This window comes from Babesia microti, chromosome IV (assembly GCF_000691945.2).
Source record: "Babesia microti strain RI chromosome IV, complete genome".
Lineage (NCBI taxonomy): Eukaryota > Apicomplexa > Aconoidasida > Piroplasmida > Babesiidae > Babesia > Babesia microti.
Window position 1 is genome coordinate 1,378,077 of NC_034969.1, and position 24,319 is coordinate 1,402,395.

Sequence of the window (24,319 nt, forward strand, 5' to 3'; positions counted from 1 at the left end):
ATTAATTCTTTCTTTCCATATTAGTCGCACAGTGTTTTCAAAAAACTTTTTATCTATGGATTATTTTAATAAAAAAGCTAGCGACTCAAGTGAATCTGTTACTGCAGGTGGAATTATTCTGTATCGCATCAACAAAAACAACTGCCCCGAATTCTTGTTGTTAAAATCTCACAGAGAACCATTCCATTACACTCCACCCAAGGGTATCAACCTAGTTAATTTAGGGAGATTGGAGGAGAATGAAACTTTTGGCGAAGCTGCAAAGAGGGAAACTCTAGAAGAATCAGGAATTTCCCCTGAAATGTATGAAATTGAAAAGAATTTTGCCAAATCTATGAAATACCAGGCTAACGACAAGGGGAAGGAGTGTATATATTTTTTGGCAAAGTTATACAATCCAACAACATCTGTTGTACTATCTGAGGAGCACTCAAGTTATGAATGGGCAGATTTAGAAAGAATGAAAAGGTTATGTTCTCACCAAATGATTATTGATGTTATTATACAGGCGCACAATCATATAACTCACACTCCATAGTTGTTTTGTAAATTTCTGCAGTAGTAACATTAGTATTATTGTCATTAAATGATGGAATATAATAGTTTGATTAATGGAAGCTCATTAATTCATTCTTATAAATGTAGAACTCGGCCCGCATGTACGATGTACTACCCAAAAATGTCGTTAACGTATGCTAATAATGACTTATTATTAAATGATAATCTAGTTGAAATGTGGTAGCGATAATTTAAAAATATCTGTTTATTGCTGTTTGGTAGATTTCCTGCACAAATCCTGCAATTCATCGAAGTCTATGTCTTTTTTATTAATGTAGACATAGCGCACTACCGAACCCCTAATAAAACAATTCTTTACTGAATTCTACATGATTAGTGACTTGCCAAATGCGGGTATTTATCAGTGTTATTGGCAGAAATATTACTAAGTTTGATATTCAGATATTGATCTACAGAGTGTAATGTCCCTGTTATTTCCAAATCATTTTTTAGTTCCACCGTTACCTGTGCGTTCTTTTCCACTAGAGTTTGAAAGAAGTTGAAAAAAAACTAGCTCAGAACAACCCTTACCATGGTACCAATCTATTAACTCAAACTCACATTCAATAGTCGCAACTACTTGGTATGTGGGTGAGTATGCAATATGACATCATAGCCAGAGTAAGATATACACGGTGCACTGATTGCAGCGCACTAGTAACATTGTGAATAAGTATTTACTGTAGTATACACTATAAATTTAGTCGTTTTAATTGATTAATAAATAAACGAATGTCCAAATGAAACGTTATAGCGCAAGATTCCATAGATATTTATGCATGTGCTTAGGGGTGCCAGTGTATTGTTATTGTATTTATAAAAATAGCATAGGAATGATTTGGCCAATATATGACATTATATAGATAACTACTTACGAAAATGCATAACTCCAATATTTTTCGTATCGGAATCCTATATACGCTGGGCCTAATAATCATAAATGGGCCAATAATTGTCTCGGCCAATACACCCCAAAAAGTGAATGGTTTAGTTCCTAGCTAACACAGAACAAAAAAATGACTATTTCTATGTGGACGGAGTAAAGTATCGCAACCCTTCAAACGAGCACCCTGCATGTAGAGGCAATGTTGATCTGGTGATCATTGTAAAATGGCCTGGTGGGCTTGATAAATATAGTTGGAGCGAAAAAATCGCAGAGTATTTACCAAAGTTTGTTTCTCAGCTGGAAATTAGTGAGAATAGGTTTAGAGTGGGTCTGATAATGTCTCATACCTATGATAAAGATTTCCTTGTGGATCTGAACGGAGAGCATTCTCTTGATAAGACCAAGTTGTTGGAGGAAGTTGAAAAGAGTGTGAATGTTTCAAATTTTGTGATTGGTACAAAGTTGGAAAAAATGTTGAATGTGGCTTATTTAATGTTTAAAAAGTCCAAACGTTTAAATACCGTCAAAATGATCTACCTCATATCAGATGGTATGTATATTTCTGATGAGGAAGTTGAAAAGGTTCTCAACAAAGTTCGCGCTTATCCAATACAAGTCTACGTCCAAGGCATTGGTGAAACTTCCAAGCTTTGGCTAAAACCTCATATGGGTTGTACACTCGACAATTCCTATCCCTGTCCAAATTTCATGTACTCTAAGATAGATGAACCACTGGAACCTAAAGATGCTTACACTAGAATGTGTTTGGGTATGCCACAAAATGCCGTGTGTTTTATCCAATATGGCGAATTTAATTCTTGCAAATTGCCATGCTCTCCATATTCAGTAAAATCTGCCTTAGCCACTTCTTACACTACGTTAAGAGGGCCTACTTTTGGTTATGTGGGATTTAAACCAGGCGTTGATTGTAAAATGCAAGCTCATTTTAAGGATATGAAATTCAAAAAATGCACGCTAAAAGATTGTATGACTGATGAAGAATACGCTGAATATTTGAATAATAAGAAGAAAAATAGTATGTCACATTCTAATTCTTAACTATACATAAAATTGCCAGTGAACTCTCATTTTACTTGTTGATTTTTACAGCACACTCATATATACATATATATTAATTTAAATTAATATGACTAATTCAAAATTTATGAGTGATAATTGGGTGTATTTGTATATTTTGTGGGGTTTTCATTAAATATATATTATGATTTATCTTTATGTTGTTATATGCCTAGTAAAATCTGCCTTTTTCAAAACATTTCAATTAAACTATCTAATTTAGATCGGATAGACATAAAAAATGCAGTTACGCCTATAATGGATAAAGATAAAGGGTCAAAATCCACAATTGATGAAAAATCCCCCACAGGTGAAGAAACTGATACATCTGACAAATCGCAAACCGAAACTGGTGAAACTGTTGAAGAAATTGATGAAACTATAACTGATGGGACTGAAGAAACTGATACATCTGACAAATCGCAAACCGAAACTGGTGAAACTGTTGAAGAAATTGATGAAACTATAACTGATGGGACTGAAGAAACTGATACATCTGACAAATCGCAAACCGAAACTGGTGAAACTGTTGAAGAAATTGATGAAACTATAACTGATGGGACTGAAGAAACTGATACATCTGACAAATCGCAAGCCGAAACTGGTAAAACTGTTGAAACTACAACAAATAATACATCAGATACAATTAATACATCTGGTGGAACTGACAAATCGCAAGCCGAAACTGGTAAAACTGTTGAAACTACAACAAATAATACATCAGATACAATTAATACATCTGGTGGAACTGACAAATCGCAAACCGAAACTGGTAAAACTGTTGAAACTACAACAAATAATACATCAGATACAATTAATACATCTGGTGGAACTGACAAATCGCAAGCCGAAACTGGTAAAACTGTTGAAACTACAACAAATAATACATCAGATACAATTAATACATCTGGTGGAACTGATAAAATTGGCCCAAATCATCCAATAAATAATAATACTTTCAAGACTCCTATCCACAAAGTAGATCACAAGAGCCCAGAAAATGTTGAGGAATCTAAAGAAAAACATGAGGCCAATAAGCATGCGGACTCTACCAAAGACACTAATGGTGAAAACAAGGGTAATGAAAGTAAAAACAAATTTTTAAGCACAGCAAACAAAGTCAAGAACGCCTTGTTCTACACAGCAAATACCAGAAAGTTAGTCTCCGATAAGCCTGAGACGATTGAATCAAATGTTTCGGTGAAATCTACCAATCACTCAAACAAAAATGTTGCTGGGGATAACAACTCAAATCCAAAACATAATAACGCGGATGAGGTAATCAAAATAAACAATGGACACAGTGAAGCGCATACAGACGATTTTGAGTCGTCAAATGACGTTCACACAATGTCTATCGGCAATCAAAATGTCAAGATTGCCGGTGGTGTTGTTGGTGGTGTTGTGATATTTGGATTGGTTGCTTTGGCCTTCGCTAATAAGAGGTAGGGACAAATTTTATGTAGAAAACAATCTACTGGATATGGATATACTGGATTGGTATACGGGGATGAAGACGATGAAATCAAATACGATGAGAATCCCGAGGAATTCACCGTAACTGGCATAGATGATGCTCTTTGGGGTGAAAAATGAAGATGAATTTTTGTATATAATTTTTAATTTGTAAATTAACTAATAATTAATTATCTGTTAATTAAAAATTACAACTTATCGTTACCCTAGTACCCGCACCATACAAGCATATTGTGATAGACATATCTAATGTCGTAATGAGGGTTTGGCGCCACTGGTTTGACCAAATGACACCCTTAATATCGCAAAATGGAATTAAATATTATGCACAACGGCATTTATGGTCCAGAAGAACATTAACTGAACCAGACATTGTAATAGCAAGTCCTTCCGCTGACAATACAATTACTGCAGCGGGAATCAAAGCAAAAAATACCGGAATACTAACATTATTTAATAGAGATTCATGCTTGTGTATAAAACTCAGGATCCCAGGTAAATCACTGGATACTGAAAATGCGCCTTATAAATCCGGCGGTGTAATATTTTCTAGCATGAAAAGGGTAGCTGACGGATCGAGAAAGTATGACCAGGACTCCAAAATTTCAGTGTTTGTGCCTGTTGAACGACTTGGACCCTTGTTGGACATTTCAAATTTTAGTGAGATCGGAGATTCAGGGATTTCACTCGATGGCGTTGAGGGGTCGGAAATTTACATATTTTCCTCCGAAGAAAATCCAGGAGGGGCGATAATTAGGCTAACTCAAATAAAGCAGGTTGATGTAATTCAGCCTGCGATTAGGAAGAACAAAAGCACTGGAGAGGATGTTACTATAACGAAGGTTAAGAAGAAAAGGGAACCCATGGACTTGACTTTCTATTGTAAACATGGTGATATTGCGCTTATTTTATCAGGGATTAGAGGGGTAATCCCACATTTACTAGGTTGGGTTTCTTAATTCAATTGTATTTTTAGTAATTTACAAATTATAATTACTCAAATAATACTTACCATAATTCTAGCTAGCATAAACATTTTACATGCATACTTACTTAATAGTTTGATATTAGCTAATGGATTGCCAATTAGTGATATTTACTTACCAAAAGGCAATCAAATATAAATAGTGTTTAACAATAGCTTTATTTATTAGAATTAAATTTAGCACATGCTGCGACGAATCTAGAATACATTACATTGAACAACCATATGTATAAAATATATTTACTAAATATAATTGCAATCTCAACTACAGTAATTTTGGTAGGGGCAAATACGATAAATTTGTCAAATTACAATCTGGAAGATGGTATAAAGAGCAATGAATCTACTGGTAAGTATATATCATGACCAAACAACCTATACGAGCATATATGGTTTAAAACTGGATATTTGTATCCCGCGCAATTATTTATTGCAAAATAATTGTGCCTTTGCGGTTGAAATTTTCACAACTACAACACTACTATATACATTGTGTATTGTGTTCATTCATAAAAATTAATGACAAACTAGTAATTGACATAACATAAATATAACTCCATAATAACACATATGTTTGTCCTTTTTGTAAATTGTTTATGAGTTGATTGTTAAAAGCATGTTGTGGATTATGAGAGTACTAACTAATTAAAAAAACCCGACAATATTACCCAACATATACGTTATATACATTGTACATATAGAATGATTAAAAATGTATACGCTTTTAATGCAATTAAAAGTTTCTAAACATTTTATGTTAAAAATATATAGAAATTACTCACACAGACTGTAGAATGCAACTAGACCTTCTGCTACTGGTTGACGAATCAAGTAGCATCAAAGAGCATCAGTGGGAAGAATTAGTCCCTTTCATTAAAGAAATAGTCACATCCTTAGATATAGGCTACAAAAGAGTTCGCTTGTCATTAGTCACATTTGGCAGCGCCATAAGGAACTTAATCAGTTTCACAGATAGCGGATCTAAATCTAAGTTGCTGGCGTTGAGAGATATTGAGAAGTTGTGGACCAGTAAAGCCAAAAATAGTTTGACATACACAGGATTAGCCTTAACATTTGCCAGAGAAGTGACTTTTAGGATTGGATCCAGAAATAAAGTCCCCAAGGCAATTATACTAATCACAGATGGAGCCAGTAGCGACCCAGAACTAACCAGCCAAGTTGCAGGGCAACTGAGAAGTGAAGGAATTTCCATTTTGGTTGTTGGCGTCGGTAAAGCTTCCAAAAGTGAGTGCAGACATATTGCCGGATGTCACGAATCACATGGCCCATGTCCCACCTTTATAGACACAAATTGGACGCAATTACAACATATTTTGGGAGGCTTGATGAAACAAGTGTGCAATAGTAATCCAAGAGATGCAATTTGCAAAGAAACATGGTCTATTTGGTCTAAGTGCAGTGCTAAATGTGGGAAAGGAGTGAGAACCAAGCAATTACTGCAGTTAGAAACGTTGAAATCAGAAACAGTTGGTGATCATGGTAGGAGGGGTAGAAGTTGTGATGAACAATTTGTGGATTATGATCCAGTAAATGAAATTTGCGAGGCAAGTGTATGTTCTATTGACGCAAAAGCTTCTGAGTGGAGTGAATGGTCTGAGTGTAGCGTTGATTGTGGCTTAGGAGTCAAAATAAGATACAGATCTCTCATGCAGAAGGAAGAAGGTCATGGGAAATCAATTGAGGAATTGGGGATCAAAATGATAGATAAGGTGGATTGTATGTTAAAAGAGTGTGCAAAGGATGCGGGTTGTGGTATTTTTGGCCAATGGTCTGAATGTAAACAATCATGTGGACCCGAAATTAGGCGGCGAAAGCGTACCTTTTTTGATGATCCGCCAGCCTCAAATGGTGGTAAATCTTGCGCTGAACAGGGTCTATCTGAGGTAGATGAAGAAGATTGTGGTAACTCTACGTGCCCAAAAAATTATATAGGTAACAAAAAATATTAAGTTAGGTCAATGGAGTGAATGGTCTGATTGTGAAGGTAGTAAGAGGTATAGGAAGAGAATAGGTTATGAGGGGAATGAAAAAACACTTATTATCTCTGGAATTCCTACCGCAGTTTTGCAAACGGATGAATGTAATGACAAATACCATAACCATTCGCACAAAAATGATATCGATCCTGTTCCCATTGGACCTGAGACAGATGATGCCAGTGACGACGGTAATAATGAAGCATATAATGATCTAAAATTTGAGAAAAGTACTACAAATGGAGATTATAATTATACTGCAGGCAAAGAACATGCTGTCAATGAACATAAAGAGTTAGAAAGGATAGATGATGAAGATGATGATAGAAATCCCACTAATAATTCACATGACGTAGGAATGATTACCCATGGAACATACAATGATACAAAATTTGAGAAAAGTACTACAAATGGAGATTATAATTATACTGCAGGCAAAGAACATGCTGTCAATGAACATAAAGAGTTAGAAAGGATAGATGATGAAGATGATGATAGAAACCCCACTAATAATTCACATGACGTAGGAATGATTGCCCATGGAACATACAATGATCCAAAATTTGAGAAAAGTACTACAAATGGAGATTATAATTATACTGCAGGCAAAGAACATGCTGTCAATGAACATAAAGAGTTAGAAAGGATAGATGATGAAGATGATGATAGAAACCCCACTAATAATTCACATGACGTAGGAATGATTGCCCATGGAACATACAATGATCCAAAATTTGAGAAAAGTACTACAAATGGAGATTATAATTATACTGCAGGCAAAGAACATGCTGTCAATGAACATAAAGAGTTAGAAAGGATAGATGATGAAGATGATGATAGAAACCCTACCAATAATTCATATGACGAAAATCCCTGTAGGTGGCACTTAATTTAGATGAATTTGCCTATGGCGAAACACCACCAACAACTATAGCTTACGAAACTGCTCCACAAAGCCCCGAACAACACGCATATAGTGCAGCTAACGATCGTTCAACAGTTGATGGGATAAATGACCTTAAACAGAAGAGAAATACCCACCAGTCAACACAATGTAAGCATTATGTTACCCAGCCGTGCTATCTTCCTATAAAAGTGAAGCAGCCGATGTGAAAGAATACAGCAGTATAAATGGTGGTGAAATTTTGAGCGGTAATGACAGTAAAAAGGGCAATAACAAGCATAACAGCGATGAAAAGCATGATAAGGATTATAATTACACTGATTATAAGATAGCTGGTGGAATTATTGGCGCCGCTGCATTACTGGGTTCCAGTGGCTATGTTTACTTTAGGAGGTAAGCGTCAATGCATGCTTAGAAAGCAGACAACCCCAATTGAGGGAAGGGAGGTTGTAAATTATAGGGAAAGCGGAACAATGGAATATGATAACGAGGAGGAGCGCTTTACTGTCACTGAGATGGACGATACTCTCTGGGGCGAGACGACCTAACCTGTCCGTCACACATCTATGTGATCTGTGACTAGCAGCGAGTCACAAATGCCACCGCGTCTGGCACCATTAATTTTACTAAACATAACAGCCCTAGTTACCACGATTCGACTACCAAAATTTCCGTTTGCCAACTATTCGTTAGCCATTAACATAGAGCGGCAGTTAAAAGGCAACACAGGGATTCCACTAGCATGTGATGTGAGTACGAGGGTTGTGGGCTATAATTTACTGGAAGACCTAATCACATCATACACACGTTCATATAATCGCATTTTTCCGATCATAGCCCACAATATAAAGCGTCTCTCTACATTCAAGTTACAATCAACTAATCATGCCAGAAAAGCAGGTGCCACAATACATGGAGATACCAAAGCCACTAATTGTTGGGAAATAGCAAAGAGTAGCCCCAATAACAAATTGAAATGTTCTGTACAATTAACTGTTCCAGATTCTACAATTTTGGTAAGGGTGGTTAATCGTGATAACCCCAAGCTTACGGTCAATTCGCCATATACATCAATACAGGTTTTAAATCTTTTACGGCGTACTAATCCAAATGCAATAGAAATGATTTATTATAAATCAAATATCCCCTTTGAACATCTACTTGGTGTAGCATCGCTTCCAGTAAGAACTCAATCATTTAGACGTTACTAATTGGCGTTTTAATAGAATATCCCTTGCTAATACAATTACTCAGCTATGCAACGTTTGGGTGTATATCATTTGTTTTAAAAGGCTTTATGTGGAAACTTCTCATTAAAATACTTACTAGCCGCTTATTCTGGCATCCTACCGTTTACAACATTTGGTGCAGTATTTACTATAAGACTTCGGGACCGGCAAAACTATTTACTCTCAAACAAGTGCTGGACAATGTAACATACTTATGCACTGAGATTTATAAGGTTTTCTTGGACGCTACAATTTATACAGAGGGTATCATGTTAGAACGGGATTTGAGGAAATATATTCAATCACAAGCTACGGATAAGGACATTATTACTATCGATTGCAGCAGAGACCGTTTATTTACGCATAGCAAGTCATAACCTGGGCTATTTCTCAAATGGATATCTATTGCAAAATAACAAAATACACATAACTAGAATTATGTCAATTGTACAAAAAATGACTAAATCATTATAGTCTAGCTTTCCTTGTTAAAGTAATCATCGAGCTCTCTGTCAAGTTTGAATTTAATTGTATCATCATTTCCCATGTACCTGTCTAGATCCATGTCCTAAAATTAATAAAGTCAAACCAATCCTTCCTTTGTCAATTTCTTCTGCTTCCCATTTACATTTTGTCTCCTACTCCAGCCTTGTCTCCGATTAGAGCGGTTATTTCCCGTGCGCCTCAATATAATTCTACCTCGTGTGCCATTCTTATGTTGTGGACCCCGATTGTTAAACTTGTGAAAGCCAGAGTTTATAGGTTTCCTCCTGGAAGCGTTAAATCCCTTTCTTCCAATGACAAAGTTGGCGCGAGCTAAATTAGTATGTTTCAATTTCCAATATTTAAGTCATATATAAAGCTCATCATTCTCCCAAACTCTTATATACTCATCGATGCAGCATGTTGGTATTATGGTTGGCGTTAGTAGTAATTGCTAAATGGTAAATAGCAATTATTGATAAAGATTAAACATTTAATATTTAGATAGTAATAGTGAAAGAATGTGTTGCTTGGATAACCAGGAGTATGGTAATCCTAAATAAGTGGATATGATTTATTTGCAACGTTTTAACATCAGATAAAGTATAAAAAATCCGGAAACAAAGTAAATTCATAAAATAGCGCCATTAATCTTTATTTCAAAGTTATATTCTTTGAGGTAATTAACAATAACCAACTCAAATTCTCCGAAATAAGATCTTCCGACAACCATACTAAGAGTGATAATCAACACAAAAAAATCCAAAACGCCCCAAAATGACAGAATTCAGAAAACAAACAAACAAAAAACACCAAACTTCAGGATTAAATAACTTTATTATTACTAGCATAAATATAATATCAATAAATCAGAATAATTGCCCAAATGAGCAGTTAATCATTAAACAAGGTAAAACAGTACCAATGTGAAGATACAATTAATCCATTACTCGAAAATGCTGCTCTATAAATATTATTACTTGAAAATGTTTGGGTAATGCAGTTACAATATGCGATATAAAACATAACAAACGGTCAAAAATGCGATCAGTTGCGATATAAGTTGAAATTAGAGGTGAGTGAGTGATGAACTATGAGTGACATAATTGACAAATATTCACCTCTGGGATTAGTGGCATATCCAAGTGTGTAATTCCTTCTATTTCCCTTGTTGCCCGTTCCCTTGACAATCCTAATGCGCTGGCCTCTCTTTTGACCTTTCCAACCGTACCGGTCTTTCAATTTTACCGGTACATATCCAGGGGACTCGAAAGTGGAGTTCATGCCATTCTGCTTCATTGTATACAGATATGCTGGGCCACCCCACTACAGAACTAATACCCAATTATCTCAACAAGCTCCAGTGTGTTCACACACATTTTAACCCCTTTACTCATAAATTCTACACATATACCTAATATATACAGTTAATTCATACTAAATTCGCTCACAAAATGTCATAAAGTGTATCACCAATGTATCACGTATCTTTGTTGGACAACTCGATACATTTGCCAAATCAAGTATCATGATACACTTAGAGTGTCAATATATCTGCATATTTAGTTTTCCAAATTTATTTAGTTGTAACTAAAAGTTAAACGTATAATTAGTACTCCTAGCCTAGCTTAGAGGTTTAAGTAAATCCGTCATTCGTCATCATCATTTTGTTTAGAGGAAGAGTTTTTTAGAGTCTTCTGCCTAACTCTCCCGGGCTTGCCACCTCCGAACGGTGAAGTGATTGCAAAATCAATGTGCTTTTCAGACTCGACTCGCACCATAAAGGAAGGGATGTCAACAATTTGCTTGTCAACTCTGATATGCCTCTGCCTAATCATGCATCTAGCGTGGTGAATAGATTTGGCTAGGCCTAATTTGAACACCTTAGTCTGCAACCTCCTCTCCATCAGCTTGGCCGTTGTAAGGCCTAAAATGTAATCAAGCTTTTGTTCCCCCTCCCCTAAAAGCCCGTATCTAACCATTCTCCTAAGAAGGGCATCTCCTTGAAATAGCCTCTTTGGGTCCTTCTCATCAAGGGTTAGAAGATGTCGAGCAGCAGATCGGATTTTTGCCAAAACATATTGGACACGCCAGACTTCACGCTTATTCTTGAGACCGTATTCACCAATCAATTTTAGTTCAGAATCCAAGCGCTCCTGATTCAATTTCATATTTTTACCTTTCCATATGGTCTCTTTGGCTTCCTGGATGTCTTACTCGAGTTTCTATAACTCTTAGCCATGGTACTTGGCTGTGAGGCGCCCCACCATCAATTGCGTTATATGTGATAATTTAAATTATCAACCAATTTTAATTAGTCATGCAGTTATTTCAATATTTCTCATGTATTTTTGGCGTTTTCTAAAAATTTATTACCAGATTTCTATTTAATACAACCTTTGCACAATAATTAATGCCACAATTTTTTTACATTGTTCATTCATTGTTAGAAATATGTTTAATTGCTTAAAGTTACCAATTAAATATAGCCCTAAACTTTATTGTAACTACTCAAATTTATATAACTCTATGGCACTACAGCCATTTTATTTAATTAAAACTCTGCAAATCACGCTAATGTTTAGTAATATAACAAGTAAACAATTTATTTAACATCTTTAATTCAATATTACTAATATATTTGAAATCTAAAATGTGTTAATTTGGCAAAATAACGAACACTTCTACCAACACTGGACATTTCTCCTCCAATGATGGAGTGTCTGGTATTGCACTTACTGATTTATTATAATTATGTTAAAAAGTAATCATCATTCTACACTTATGAATTACTTTAAATTCAATCATCTAATATACACTAGGATGTAACTTGCTCAATACGGCAGTGAGCTTTGGCAATAGGTAGTTGAACATTTGAGACAATATGTCAGTATTCTCGATTTTCCCACTTTTCCAGTGCACAGCTATATCGGCAAATCTATTTGCCGCGTCAAAAACATAAATTTCCCATTCATGCAATATCAAATCTCTAATCTTGTATATCACGCAAGTCATTAACAGTTCTAACGCATGTTTGTCCCCATTACTTGGCGTTAAGTTGTTATCATTACTACTTTCATATGATAACGTAAACTCAGCAATTCGACCGTTGAGTTGTGGAATATCGATGTGGAAACAAACATTATCAGGATCCATATCAACTAACTGCACAATGTCATTATCCCATTCAAGAGAACCAATTGACACAAGTTCAAGGATTACCTTATCCATCAGAGTCATTTGCGCTGCAATCAGTTCCTTATGTATATGTTTTGCTGTTTCATTTGTTAGTACCTGCGATAAATCAATTTTACCATTGATGACATATGAACTGTATGTAGTGCCATTGTATGTTATTTTGGCCACCAAGAAATACTTCTTTTGGATAAATTTGCAGAGATGGCCGTAAAACTCAAGATTCCATCGATCATGATCAATCATTTTGAGCGTTGCCACTACAGAACTAGTTACACTGGGCGGGTATGGATATAGTGTAGGATTGTTGGATATCCTCAATGGATTGTATATGTCCAAATTGATGTAAACTTGACAGGTGCAACAGAAATCAATATCAGTACAATCAACATCCACGTAGTGTTTATATATCCGGGAAATTTTGAAATACTGTCGTAGTTGTTGGCAGATACAGATAAACGTTTTAGACAGATTGAGTGTATGAGATTCGGTATCAAAATCACCAGCAATTTTGTTACATCTGTCAATTAGCATTTCTAACAACTGATCTCTGGCTGTCATCCCTATCAACATCTCAGATAAACTAGCATTGTAAGATGATTTGCAAATGTCGTCGCTGGTTTTGTCGACATCTATAGGTTCAGTAGACATCAACTTCTTCCCACGTTCCATATTGGTTGTACCCAGCATTAAATCCATAAGTTTACATCCCGAAGTTAAGTATTTATTGGCTTCAATGCGGGCTATTCCGGCCAATTCCCAATCTCTGGGTTTTGGCGGACTGGCCCACAAACTAGCCGCCAAACATAATGACTGTGCCGCATTCTTCCATGCATTGACACTACCCTCCCTACAAGCATCTTCATAAACTGGGAATCCACCAGGCAGATATCTTAATAGACGGCAATCTCCGGGACCGTACGGTTCAAGGGAAAACGTAACGCTTGGATTCATGTATAAATATGTATATTATTGTAAAATTCCTTTTCTGGCAGTATACAACGAATTTTTATATCATTCTATTTAAGATCGACTGATGATTGACTTTGGATGGGGTGTAATATTCGTACGCTAAAACATATTGCAAAGTCCAGCTAAATGATGAAATTTCAAAATATATCAGCAACCGAGAATAGTAACTATTATTTAATCATTATTTACAATTTATAATGTCACGCAAATGACATTACTTACACACGACTACATATGTGTAATATTTGTTGGCGAATAAAAAATAACACGTAATGTGTTTTTATTGCAAATGCATACAAATTTACAGAGTATACATTTAGTATAATTATGACACTCCTTTGTCACATCAAAATCAACCCATATTGATCCGATATAAAGTTATACCTTGACCTTTTTAGCGGGCATCTTGTCTCCTAGATTAACAAAACGCATACCACTCCTATTCTCCAATTCATCCCAGTCAACTTCCTCCTCATCATCCTCAATTTCTTCCTCCTCTTCATCTTCCGATTCATCCGCCAATGATTCTTCATCATCATATTCGCTTTCATCATCCTCCTCCTCACTGTCTATGTCATATTCCTCATCTCCATCCATCTCATCCTCATCCTCATCCTCATACTCACTTTCACCTTCGCCCAAAAACCCTTCAAATCCTCCATTCTCAACAAAAGATTCTACATCAGAGAGTATAGTCTTAAGAATGTTTGTCCATTGCAAATTGTTCTTCCCCTCATACCATACAATACCTAATTCATTTAACCACTGTTTAATAACATCTAAGAATTCCACTGGTATCAGATCTATGCGTTTAATAGGTTTGGTGTAATCTTGAAAAATGAAGACCATGTCAAAATTACGTAATCCATGTTGGATGCGTTCAAGTGATACAATTTCTATTTCTTTCAGTTCTAAAATGAAAGGTGGCCATTCAATAAGGTGTAATAAACAGTTTGCAGTAGGTATTATTTCTACATTGCTTTTCATTGGCACTCCTGTAAACATAAGTTCTCTGAATTAGTTGTGTAAAATTACCTATAGGGTAGATCAAATTTAATATTGCTAACTTGCTGACATTGGGTAACAAAGTTTTTGAAGTCAGAATTGAGCCTTCGCCTCATCTCTCTCTCCCTCATCTCCTCAAGCTGCTCATCAGGATCGTAGTAAGCGCCACTATATTATTACAATGGTTACCCCCTCCTATTATCCAGATCATCCACTTGAGTTCCAGCTTCAGAATATACTTGAAAATCTAGTGTCTTCTTTTTACCCACTAGTATTGGATATTTCAAATGGAAGTGGATTAGAACTATTAGTTCACGATCGCAAGGTTGGAATATTGCAAATCTTATGTTTTCATATGCTATATCTACAATCTCAACATTATCTCTTGCATTAACTGTGTATCTAAATCCATTTTCATGAGCTTCAAGCATTCCAACAGTTTTCTTTGCGCCTTGAATATTCGGTCGGGCCATCAAATTCTTCAATAAAATTCGTTTGCCTGTCTTATTAATCAGTAATTTATCCTGCACTGCCATGCCCTTTGTCTCTGCGTCGCTCTCCCTCTGTTTTATACTCTTAAACAATTCCTTAATACTCCTGAAGACTGATTGTATGTGCTTGCCATCGGTCGATCTGAAAATTAATTCTTTTATAAATAAGACATTGGCCCCTGATACTTCAGGCAACGGATTTCCTTCACTTTTAGTGTAGGAATTTGAACCTGGAACTTGTAAGTTAATACGTAACGTATAAAACTTATTATTTTCTTCAACATTACACGATACATTTTTTACACTCAATATGCTTAATGGCACATGATACCCATTTAATGGCAGCATTATTGCTTCACCACGGTAATCCACAAAAATTTTGCTAGGCTGAATGTCCTTAGGGAACATATCGGGATTTTGAAAGCATTGCATTGTATCTAGTTTAATAAATTCCTTCTTTATCACATTGGTACCCAAATTTCCTTCTCTTCCGTATCTCTTTTTAATCTCTTCCAACTTCTCGTCCCTCAAAACTTTTTGTCGTTGCAACTGTTCTTGTGCTTGTTGATGACTTGCATGAGCGTTACTGTTGGCATCACGACGGCGTAGCCTATCTTTAAGTATCACAGATTCAGCATTCTTCAATACAGATGCCGAAACGGCTACCTTATTCTGTTTTTCTGGTTTTTCCTGTTCAAGTTCATAGCTAATATTATCTATTAATTTAGTAATTCCATCTGTAAACACCAATGGAGTATCATTACGCAATAAAACAGTATCGCATAACCAAACCGAGAATGGATTTGAATTTTTATCCCCTTCTACTTTACTAAAGCCTATGGATAAAAATATAGCCATATTATTTTCTAATATTGATTGTTTATTTTCTGGTGATAATATTAAATTGTTGTCTCGAAACTCTAGACCAATTGCATGACCAATATTCTTGCTAAAATTTGTTAATAACTTAGGATACTTATCTGAAACTCTATCGTATACCTTATCATATACTTCTGCAAATGAAACTCCGGGTTTTAGACAATTAATTGCAAATGATAATATTTGCCATGATGCATTATAAACATCCTTATGTACTTGACTGCCATCGAGAATCAGTGTTCTGGTTATACACGTATAATATTCATGGTATTTTGAACAAATAGAAACTAAAATTGTTCCTGGATCATGAGATAAATATTCATCCGTAGGTTTAGCGCCAATCCGCAATGAACAATTATGTCCACTTTGTACATTTCCATATAAAATTTCCATTTCATTGTAATCCATCTGTGTAAGTTGCAAATTGTAAAATAGTGAAAGTTGGATTTATCAAATTTCACTATTTTACAATTTGCTAACCTTAAACTTATCCCCGAGTTTAGTAACAAGTCTAGAATCTGGCTTCAAATTTAAACTTTGTTTGACAATTGAAGAATGGGTTTCATGTGTTTCGGTATCCAATATATTTTCAATAACATTTATCAAACCAAACTTCAAGGCACCACAGCTTAAATGCCCAGAACATTGTTGCCAAACAATTTCCTTGTCAGTTCTTATTGCGATAATTGATGATATATCATGGGATACACTTAATGATTGATAATTTTTAAAGAATTCTTTACAATTTAATGCAAAATCTCCATGAAATTCCATATCTCCAAGAACTCCAATGACAGGCTAAATATAAATTATAAATTTACCACATTTATGGTCTTCTTAATAATATCAAATAATTTATTTAGTGCATATTTATCATCATTTGGAACTCTATGAATTATTTGGAGATTCTTATAATAACTTTTAATCTGCTCGATATAAGTTGCTATGTTGCACACAATTTACCTTTCTTGGGACTAGTAACAATTAACCAACTTCCATCATTTATAAACAAAAACAATGTCTCTGGAAACTGATAACCTGTTAACCATAATCTAAGTAAACGTCTACATACTGTATCTCTTCCTGCTGATAGGTACCACCTTCATCAGTCTTTGCTTTGCCGGTAAATGTCAATATACAATTCACTTTAGATAAATTTGAATTTGGCGGTGGATTTTTCCATTTCTCAAACAAACGGTCCAATTTCTGCCTTATTTGATCTTCCTCTATCACAATCTCAGATTTTCCAGTAGACATTGTAGTGTGATTATCTATGCTGTATAACGAAATACCCTAGTACTTGTGGAAGTTTCAATCAATATCAAAATCAAACAATTTTTAAACTTGGCAAACATATTGAAATTTTTGCCACTCTCCTAATTGTTAGATTTAGCTAACTATTACATACACTGCTCGTTTTTATCTTATCTAACTGAGAAACAAATCTTCTAATGAATTTTTTTGCAAAAATTTGCTAAATAATGACTATGTATCAGATTGTTCATCTTAATCACACTTCAATTGAGTTATTGTTGTAATTAATTAAAATATAGTTTAGCTTAACTAATTTCATTAAAAATCCACAAATATGCATAATATTTCGATCTCAAATCACAATTATGATACTAAATTACTAAGATTAATAAATTGAAAATCATATGCGACGCTAATAAATTATAAAATAGAAAATATATTTTTTTATCAATGACTTAGTAACAATTGATAGCAATGTGCATTTTAAATACATTTTAAGATTTATATGATCAGATAGTCATTGTTGCAGTATTTAAAATAGTCATTTATAATTATTTAATGCAGAATCTGTTATTAGTATGACCGTTGACCCCATTCTGACGCTCAGTAATTTGTATCCTCATAAAAGGTATACTTTCCAAAAAGATTAAAATGGGCAGCCCGGATGAAAACGGAAGGGTATATGTAGGTAATTTACCTTCTGAATGTGATCAAAGAGAAATCGAAGAGGAATTTGAAAAGTTTGGCAAGATAAAACGATGCGATGTAAAGAGGGGGGCAAATGGTTCTTCTTTTGCCTTCGTTGAATTTGAAGATCCTAGAGATGCCAAAGATGCAATTAAAGAGAAAGACGGATATGAATTTAAGGGTTCAAGGCTGAGAGTTGAAGTTCCTTTCTCAGATAGAGGTTATTCTCGCCGTCGTCCCACCCCCAGAAGAGGGCATTATACTGTAGAAGTAAGCGTTTTGACTATAATTTAGGTATTGGGATTGCCTCCATCTGGTAGTTGGCAAGATTTGAAGGATCATATGAGGGATGCTGGCGAATGTGGTCATGCAGATGTTTTTAGAGGCGGAGTTGGTGAAGTCTCATTCTTTTCCAGACGTGACATGGATGCTGCTATTGAAATGTTTGATGGATCGACTTTCAGGTCACATGAAGGAGAGAAAGCTAAAATTACTGTCCGTGAAAAGCGTTCAAGGTATCGAAATTCCAGTAGAAGTGGTTCTAGACCACGGAGAAGGTGTACGTCTAATTAGTCATTTAGATCGCTCTAGGACTCGTTCTAGATCGAGAAGTTACAGATCAAGGACAAGATCCTTCTCCAGAAGTAGAAGTCATTCTAGAACTAGGAGTCGTTCTTATTCTAGAAGAAGATGATTACCTTTAAATAAAAGCATAGTAGCATATACGCATATTAGTGTCATATGATATATTGGTTACAGTATTAATTTTTAAGGAATACATAAAAGCAGTGTAGTATTAGTATAGTAATGAATCTACAGTGAATATATACTCGATTACTGTAATAAGAACCTGTCCTCCATCTGCCATGATTTGGTAATGTGGCTATGTATGATATATTTTTAATGTAATACTATCAAATATGCCATTACATACAAGCATTGGAAATATTGGGGAAAATTAATAATTAAAGTTGTATATAATAGATTCAAGCATCATTGAAGCAAATGTGTACCTTCATATTGTGATCTAATTTGTAACTTACAAGTTGCAATAATAGCTGTACAAACAGTTACAAATGGATGGATTTAAGGATACGTTGTGTAGAATTGATGAAAAAAATGTAGAAAATTTATCACAAATCAAAAATGCATTAGTGGAGATTTTAAAAAGACACTACAACGACAATATCGACACATTGGATTTATGTAAGCCATTTAAAGAGTTTCGTCTGAACGAAATATATAAATTGCAGGGGGAAAAGATAGAACTTTTGAAGAAGATAAAAAAGAGAAAGTTGAATAAGAGCGAAGAGGAGTTGGTCCGTCGTTTGATGAGTGAGGTTCAGGAATATGAAGGGGGCTATTCTTTAAAGGATAAAGCGAAAGCTACTAGAGATATTGCAAAATTATTGAAAAAACAATTGCAAAGAGATAATTCAATAAGTTCATTAAATACAAACTTCTCGTTTCAAGAATCTCCAAATCATCTCAAATTACCAGCAGTAAATCCAGGATCTATAAATAGCGATCAAAGAAAGCATCATTCAATTGATTACTCAAAAACTATAAGACCTGGTATTTGTGCTGTACCACAAGGGCCGACATCAAAGGCTTTAAACGCTATTCCATCGCTATCACAAATGCAGACAACAGATACTTTCCCACATCCTAAATTGCCTACTATGAGTCTAGTAAAATCTCATCCACATCATAACTCACATATGTACGCAAATGAACAATCTAGACGTGTACCATACCCATGTATTAACATCGAAAGATCGAAATTTCCTATGGAGCGTTCACCTATACCACCGATTCCAGATAATTCATTCCCTTATATCCATCTGAAATGATAGAACAATGACACAGATTTCAGTACAGTGGCCATAAGAGTACACTAACATACATATCAAATGAAGCTAATCAAACTATTGCCTATGTATAATTATTAAAATGGAAAATAGTTAGTGAATAACTGTGCTAATCGCCCCTTAAGGGGAATAGGATTGGTTGGGATACATTTGGATTTAGTATAAATATTTCAGCAGAATCACCAGTATATATGTCCCTTTCAGCTGCACTTGAAATGGCATCTTTTAGCAAGTTTACGTAATCCTCCAATGTATTAGGTGGGGTTCCCTGTTTTTGGTTATTGCATCCAATCTGTGTTAACAATGAAAAATAAACTAACATAACAAATATAATATTATAACACGTAAACATTAATCGAAATATTGAGATATATTCTAGTTAAGCTATATTTTTCAGTTCATTCATTTTTATATTAATTACCCACCTTTGAATCTAAAATACTTGTAATGAGATTGGAGCCAGTTCCATGAGCTGAATATGCAGTAGATTCAAAATTCCCTATGGCATCATACGTAAACACATAAGCTTGACCCTTCATATCAATACCCACTAGAAGATTGAATGTGTAATATGGAAAGAATCGTTTGCCATATAAAATAACCGATAATAGCTGAGAAATACAATGTATATCCGGATTTTCATGATGTTTATTTTGATATATAGTCACTTGTGCTTCTAACTGTTTGTGTAATGCTATAGTATCTGCATTCATTCCAGCAGTGCCAATTATGATACGATCGGTTCTATGTCAATTTCGTTATAAACATATTAATCATAGAACATTAATGAACCTACAATCTGGTAACCTTCGACACTCTTCTCGAGTGTATTGAATAACCGACAGAAAGACGTGTATCTGCAACGAGTACAGCAAAATCATCTTTAGCCGCAGCTATCACCGTCCTAAATTAGTTATAATTTACCCTCCATTGTTTACGTATGGATTGAAATCGCCCATTTGGTATACTACGATTGCTTATGACTATTACACAAGCAAAATTAGATACTGATCGAATGTTACACATGGGGCGGGCGCGGTCATTGCCTTATACTATTTGGCACCTTACTCAATATTACAGTAGTAGATATATAAATTACCTAAACATATCACCGAACTTTATCAATAGTGATTCGTCTTTGGAATATAATTTTATTATAGTCATTAGTCAAATTTCGCAAATTAGTGATAAAAATCGCAACATATTAAATCAAATCATGCTACTTGAAGTTCTAAAATTACTTTTTAGGGATATATATGTATATATTAGAAACTGGTAATTTAGTTATACTTAGCAAATCGTAGTAGAAGATTTACACAATCAGTACATTGCATATGACAACAGAATCCATCCAATTGGAATAATAAATATTTATATACGTTTGAATGGTTTGTAATATTTATTTGACAACTATTTATAAATCAAATGTTGTGATTTTAATCTATAAGTAATTTAAACAATCATTTGTATAATATCTCTAAATGATAGAAATTAATACTAGAAGTAGGAGACATAAAGTAGGAAAACATTAATAACTCACAGAATGATGATCATATTCATTAATTTATAGAACATTTTTGCCTTATAAATAATATTTTGATCCATACTTACTGACTTAATACCACTTGATTAATTTAATTTATTTAAACACAATTATAAGTTGATTTGACTATAATAATCCCATGAGTAATATCTTTATATTCATATAAACTATAGTTTATGCTAGTACATTATATATATATATATAAGGTGTCATCTATAACCTCTAGGTGAGTAAATGCTAACAAGGCTTTGTAATGTAAAATTTAGTCAACTATTCTGATTATATGGATTTCACGTCAATTTAAACTACTTTTATGAAGTAAAAATATATAATCGTATTTATAACAATATAAATAGGTTGTATTTCTAAATGCAACGATCTTTAGGACTATATTAAAAACTGTTTTTAAAATTGCAATTTTAACGTGGTCTTACGAGTATGTAGATTAATATACCATATACATGATAGTATAAATATTTATTCTATTTTGATTTTATAATTTACAATATACTTTAACGTCAATATACACATCATGCGCCACGTGATTAATTAACTTATAAAACGCTCATTCACACACTAGCAACCTATATCACCAAACTCAGTGCTTATTATAATTGTAACGACCGAAAATTACTAGATTAAAATGTTATTTTGGTCACAAATACAAATACAATTACAAAATCATATATCTACTAGTAATGGATCCCACAAGAAAATAATTAGTGAGCTCATTTCCATCAACAAACAAGATAATCAATGGTAAAACATCATTCGATTTTAATAGCTAACAATCAATCCAATTTATATTACCCTTTTTTATTGCACAAACGTTGCTCTAGAATAAATTTACAAGCAAAACCTCAATAATCGTAAGCCTGGAATGATGGACATCCAATTGGTACTGGACGATCAGAAACATGCCGAGTGATGGACCGTCGATATTGAGGTTTCCCCCTCACTTCACCACTCCAACAATCGAAATCCCGCCGAATCATTTTATTAACACACTTGTTATACCCACTAATAGAGTTACTGCAACCATTATAGTTATGATAGTTATGTTGTTGCTGACATGGATACAGTGGTATGTGATTGCGGTGTTGTATAACTGTTGTATTTTGTACATTTCGTGATTGACGTTCAATTATGTCACGTCTATAGAGTTGTAATTGTCGCAGCTGTAATTGTTGCAAATGACGTATTTGTTGTGAATTTATTCCATGTTGATACTGTTGTTTTCGACACATTCCAGGCATGGCTTGCGAAATAGGAGCGCTTGATTGCATTGAATAATACCTGTCTAACAATTGTTCTTGCTGCTTAAGTTGTTGCGGATTATGCTTAGCACACGTTGGTATATATGAATTTTGTAAATTTAACTGTCCAATCATTTCATATATGTTATTACCATTATTAACAGAAACTGCAGCCGCAGCAGCGGATGCAGATGATGTGCAACTTATCCCATTATTTGCAATGTTATGATTATTAAACTGGGCATTCGGACGAGGTTTAAACTCATTATTATCGTATCTATTACCAAATGGTTCATTATATCGGGCAATATTATACTGATATTTCTCCCTCTGACCATTGCTAAGCTGCTGAAGATGCTGTATTTGGTGTAACTTATTGTCAATTCTAACCCTAACATCATTCCGATAAGTTGTATCCATTCTTTGTAACAATTCATTTTTATCAGCTCTATGGACACAATTGGGCACAGGATCACACAGTGAAGTGGTTACTGAATCGCTTTTAATAGAATAAATTGATTTACAAGTCTTATTGACAATTCCAATGCGTTGATTATTCAAATTCAAAAGCTTTGAAGAGTTTAAACACTCGAGTGACCACCACTCAGAGTTGGCAACTCTACTCCTGCAAATCTCATAGTCAACCCCTGAAACGTATAGATCGAAGTCAATTAATGACAAAAAGTGTGCCTCCAATAAATTGATTTCTGTTGTTTTAACCCCTCCTATTTTTGCATAGAATGAATTTGAATAGTATAAATCATCATAAAATTTCGCAGCAATCATCACAGATGTTATAACTAATCTGTGGATGTTTAACACTGAGATAACAAAGTTCTTGTGTTGCCTCAAAACCCTATCAATATATACTAGGCAGAGGACGAAACATTCAGTACTACAACCGGCATACCTGGCAATTCTTGTGATATACTCCCCAATGCTGATATTTGGTTCATTAACAGCATGAAATAGTGTAACAATTCCCACAGAACCATTGTTTTCTCCCACCAATTTCATTAACACTCGGGCCAGTGAAGCAACAAATCCTACATCTGCAGGACGAACAACAACAGAGGCCATACTGACGTTATATATTGCCAAATCAACATATATCTATTGACAAATTATACTTGCAAGGTTTATTTTGTAAATGAATTTAATCTAATAACGAAAATATTCAATACCAAACTTTTATAGAGGGTTATCTGTGAGACATAATCCGTCTAATGTATGAAATCAGATTACAGTTTCAAATATTTAAATCCGCAATTTATGCAACTCCCCAAACGGCAAATGTAGACTTAATACGCATATGTCCAACCCACATCTTTACCGATGAAAGTTACAGTTAATTGACTGGCTATTTAGAAGCTCACCAAATATTTTTACTGTAGTGATTATATCTGGCCATTATATTTCTTTTAAAGTCCACAATGTAGGCAGAATTTATATTGCAATACATGTACGCGACATTTTACAAAAATGAGTCCATAGCGATTTATTAAAATATCCAACGAGATTCGAAAGTATGTTAACGGAGTAACACTTGTGTCATGGGGCCCCCACCTCCT

General features: G+C 34.5%; 14 protein-coding genes across 14 annotated transcripts; 7 read left to right on the plus strand and 7 right to left on the minus strand.

The window, feature by feature from the left end:
* Positions 56-538, plus strand: BmR1_04g08620 (Bis(5'-nucleosyl)-tetraphosphatase [asymmetrical]; the record flags this gene model as incomplete). Its single annotated transcript, XM_021482706.1, has 2 exons — positions 56-203; positions 225-538. The coding sequence occupies 2 exons, from the start codon at positions 56-58 to the stop codon at positions 536-538; spliced, it is 462 nt and encodes a 153-aa protein (XP_021337883.1).
* Positions 764-1,092, minus strand: BmR1_04g08625 (U6 snRNA-associated Sm-like protein LSm2; the record flags this gene model as incomplete). The annotated part of the gene is made up of 3 exons (XM_021482707.1): positions 764-876; positions 900-1,068; positions 1,090-1,092. The coding sequence occupies 3 exons, from the start codon at positions 1,090-1,092 to the stop codon at positions 764-766; spliced, it is 285 nt and encodes a 94-aa protein (XP_021337884.1).
* BmR1_04g08630 (hypothetical protein) lies at positions 1,438-4,117 on the plus strand (the record flags this gene model as incomplete). Its single annotated transcript, XM_021482710.1, has 4 exons — positions 1,438-1,543; positions 1,566-2,480; positions 2,745-3,966; positions 3,988-4,117. The coding sequence occupies 4 exons, from the start codon at positions 1,438-1,440 to the stop codon at positions 4,115-4,117; spliced, it is 2,373 nt and encodes a 790-aa protein (XP_021337885.1).
* A 137-nt stretch (positions 4,118-4,254) lies between these two features.
* BmR1_04g08635 (hypothetical protein) lies at positions 4,255-4,956 on the plus strand (the record flags this gene model as incomplete). The annotated part of the gene is made up of 1 exon (XM_012794858.1): positions 4,255-4,956. The coding sequence occupies one exon, from the start codon at positions 4,255-4,257 to the stop codon at positions 4,954-4,956; it is 702 nt and encodes a 233-aa protein (XP_012650312.1).
* On the plus strand, positions 5,777-8,431 carry BmR1_04g08640 (thrombospondin-related anonymous protein; the record flags this gene model as incomplete). The annotated part of the gene is made up of 5 exons (XM_012794859.1): positions 5,777-6,935; positions 6,958-7,854; positions 7,875-8,033; positions 8,054-8,276; positions 8,299-8,431. The coding sequence occupies 5 exons, from the start codon at positions 5,777-5,779 to the stop codon at positions 8,429-8,431; spliced, it is 2,571 nt and encodes an 856-aa protein (XP_012650313.1).
* A 48-nt stretch (positions 8,432-8,479) lies between these two features.
* BmR1_04g08645 (conserved Plasmodium protein, unknown function) lies at positions 8,480-9,489 on the plus strand (the record flags this gene model as incomplete). The annotated part of the gene is made up of 2 exons (XM_012794860.1): positions 8,480-9,064; positions 9,085-9,489. The coding sequence occupies 2 exons, from the start codon at positions 8,480-8,482 to the stop codon at positions 9,487-9,489; spliced, it is 990 nt and encodes a 329-aa protein (XP_012650314.1).
* On the minus strand, positions 9,588-10,879 carry BmR1_04g08646 (conserved Plasmodium protein, unknown function; the record flags this gene model as incomplete). The annotated part of the gene is made up of 3 exons (XM_021482711.1): positions 9,588-9,680; positions 9,702-9,928; positions 10,717-10,879. The coding sequence occupies 3 exons, from the start codon at positions 10,877-10,879 to the stop codon at positions 9,588-9,590; spliced, it is 483 nt and encodes a 160-aa protein (XP_021337886.1).
* BmR1_04g08660 (small subunit ribosomal protein S9e) lies at positions 11,245-11,837 on the minus strand (the record flags this gene model as incomplete). Its single annotated transcript, XM_012794863.1, has 2 exons — positions 11,245-11,751; positions 11,775-11,837. The coding sequence occupies 2 exons, from the start codon at positions 11,835-11,837 to the stop codon at positions 11,245-11,247; spliced, it is 570 nt and encodes a 189-aa protein (XP_012650317.1).
* A 566-nt stretch (positions 11,838-12,403) lies between these two features.
* On the minus strand, positions 12,404-13,744 carry BmR1_04g08665 (hypothetical protein; the record flags this gene model as incomplete). The annotated part of the gene is made up of 1 exon (XM_012794864.1): positions 12,404-13,744. One exon carries the CDS (start codon positions 13,742-13,744, stop codon positions 12,404-12,406), a length of 1,341 nt encoding a protein of 446 aa, XP_012650318.1.
* BmR1_04g08670 (FACT complex subunit (SPT16/CDC68)) lies at positions 14,141-17,394 on the minus strand (the record flags this gene model as incomplete). The annotated part of the gene is made up of 8 exons (XM_021482712.1): positions 14,141-14,175; positions 14,197-14,774; positions 14,798-14,935; positions 14,957-16,545; positions 16,618-16,935; positions 16,959-17,080; positions 17,101-17,189; positions 17,210-17,394. The coding sequence occupies 8 exons, from the start codon at positions 17,392-17,394 to the stop codon at positions 14,141-14,143; spliced, it is 3,054 nt and encodes a 1,017-aa protein (XP_021337887.1).
* Positions 17,395-18,042: 648 nt separating this feature from the next.
* On the plus strand, positions 18,043-18,772 carry BmR1_04g08675 (RNA recognition motif. (a.k.a. RRM RBD or RNP domain); the record flags this gene model as incomplete). Its single annotated transcript, XM_012794866.1, has 3 exons — positions 18,043-18,348; positions 18,373-18,637; positions 18,660-18,772. 3 exons carry the CDS (start codon positions 18,043-18,045, stop codon positions 18,770-18,772), a joined length of 684 nt encoding a protein of 227 aa, XP_012650320.1.
* On the plus strand, positions 19,155-19,931 carry BmR1_04g08680 (hypothetical protein; the record flags this gene model as incomplete). The annotated part of the gene is made up of 1 exon (XM_012794867.1): positions 19,155-19,931. The coding sequence occupies one exon, from the start codon at positions 19,155-19,157 to the stop codon at positions 19,929-19,931; it is 777 nt and encodes a 258-aa protein (XP_012650321.1).
* BmR1_04g08685 (20S proteasome subunit beta 6) lies at positions 20,059-20,908 on the minus strand (the record flags this gene model as incomplete). Its single annotated transcript, XM_012794868.1, has 4 exons — positions 20,059-20,241; positions 20,375-20,693; positions 20,746-20,853; positions 20,874-20,908. The coding sequence occupies 4 exons, from the start codon at positions 20,906-20,908 to the stop codon at positions 20,059-20,061; spliced, it is 645 nt and encodes a 214-aa protein (XP_012650322.1).
* On the minus strand, positions 22,353-23,828 carry BmR1_04g08690 (Cyclin; the record flags this gene model as incomplete). The annotated part of the gene is made up of 1 exon (XM_012794869.1): positions 22,353-23,828. One exon carries the CDS (start codon positions 23,826-23,828, stop codon positions 22,353-22,355), a length of 1,476 nt encoding a protein of 491 aa, XP_012650323.1.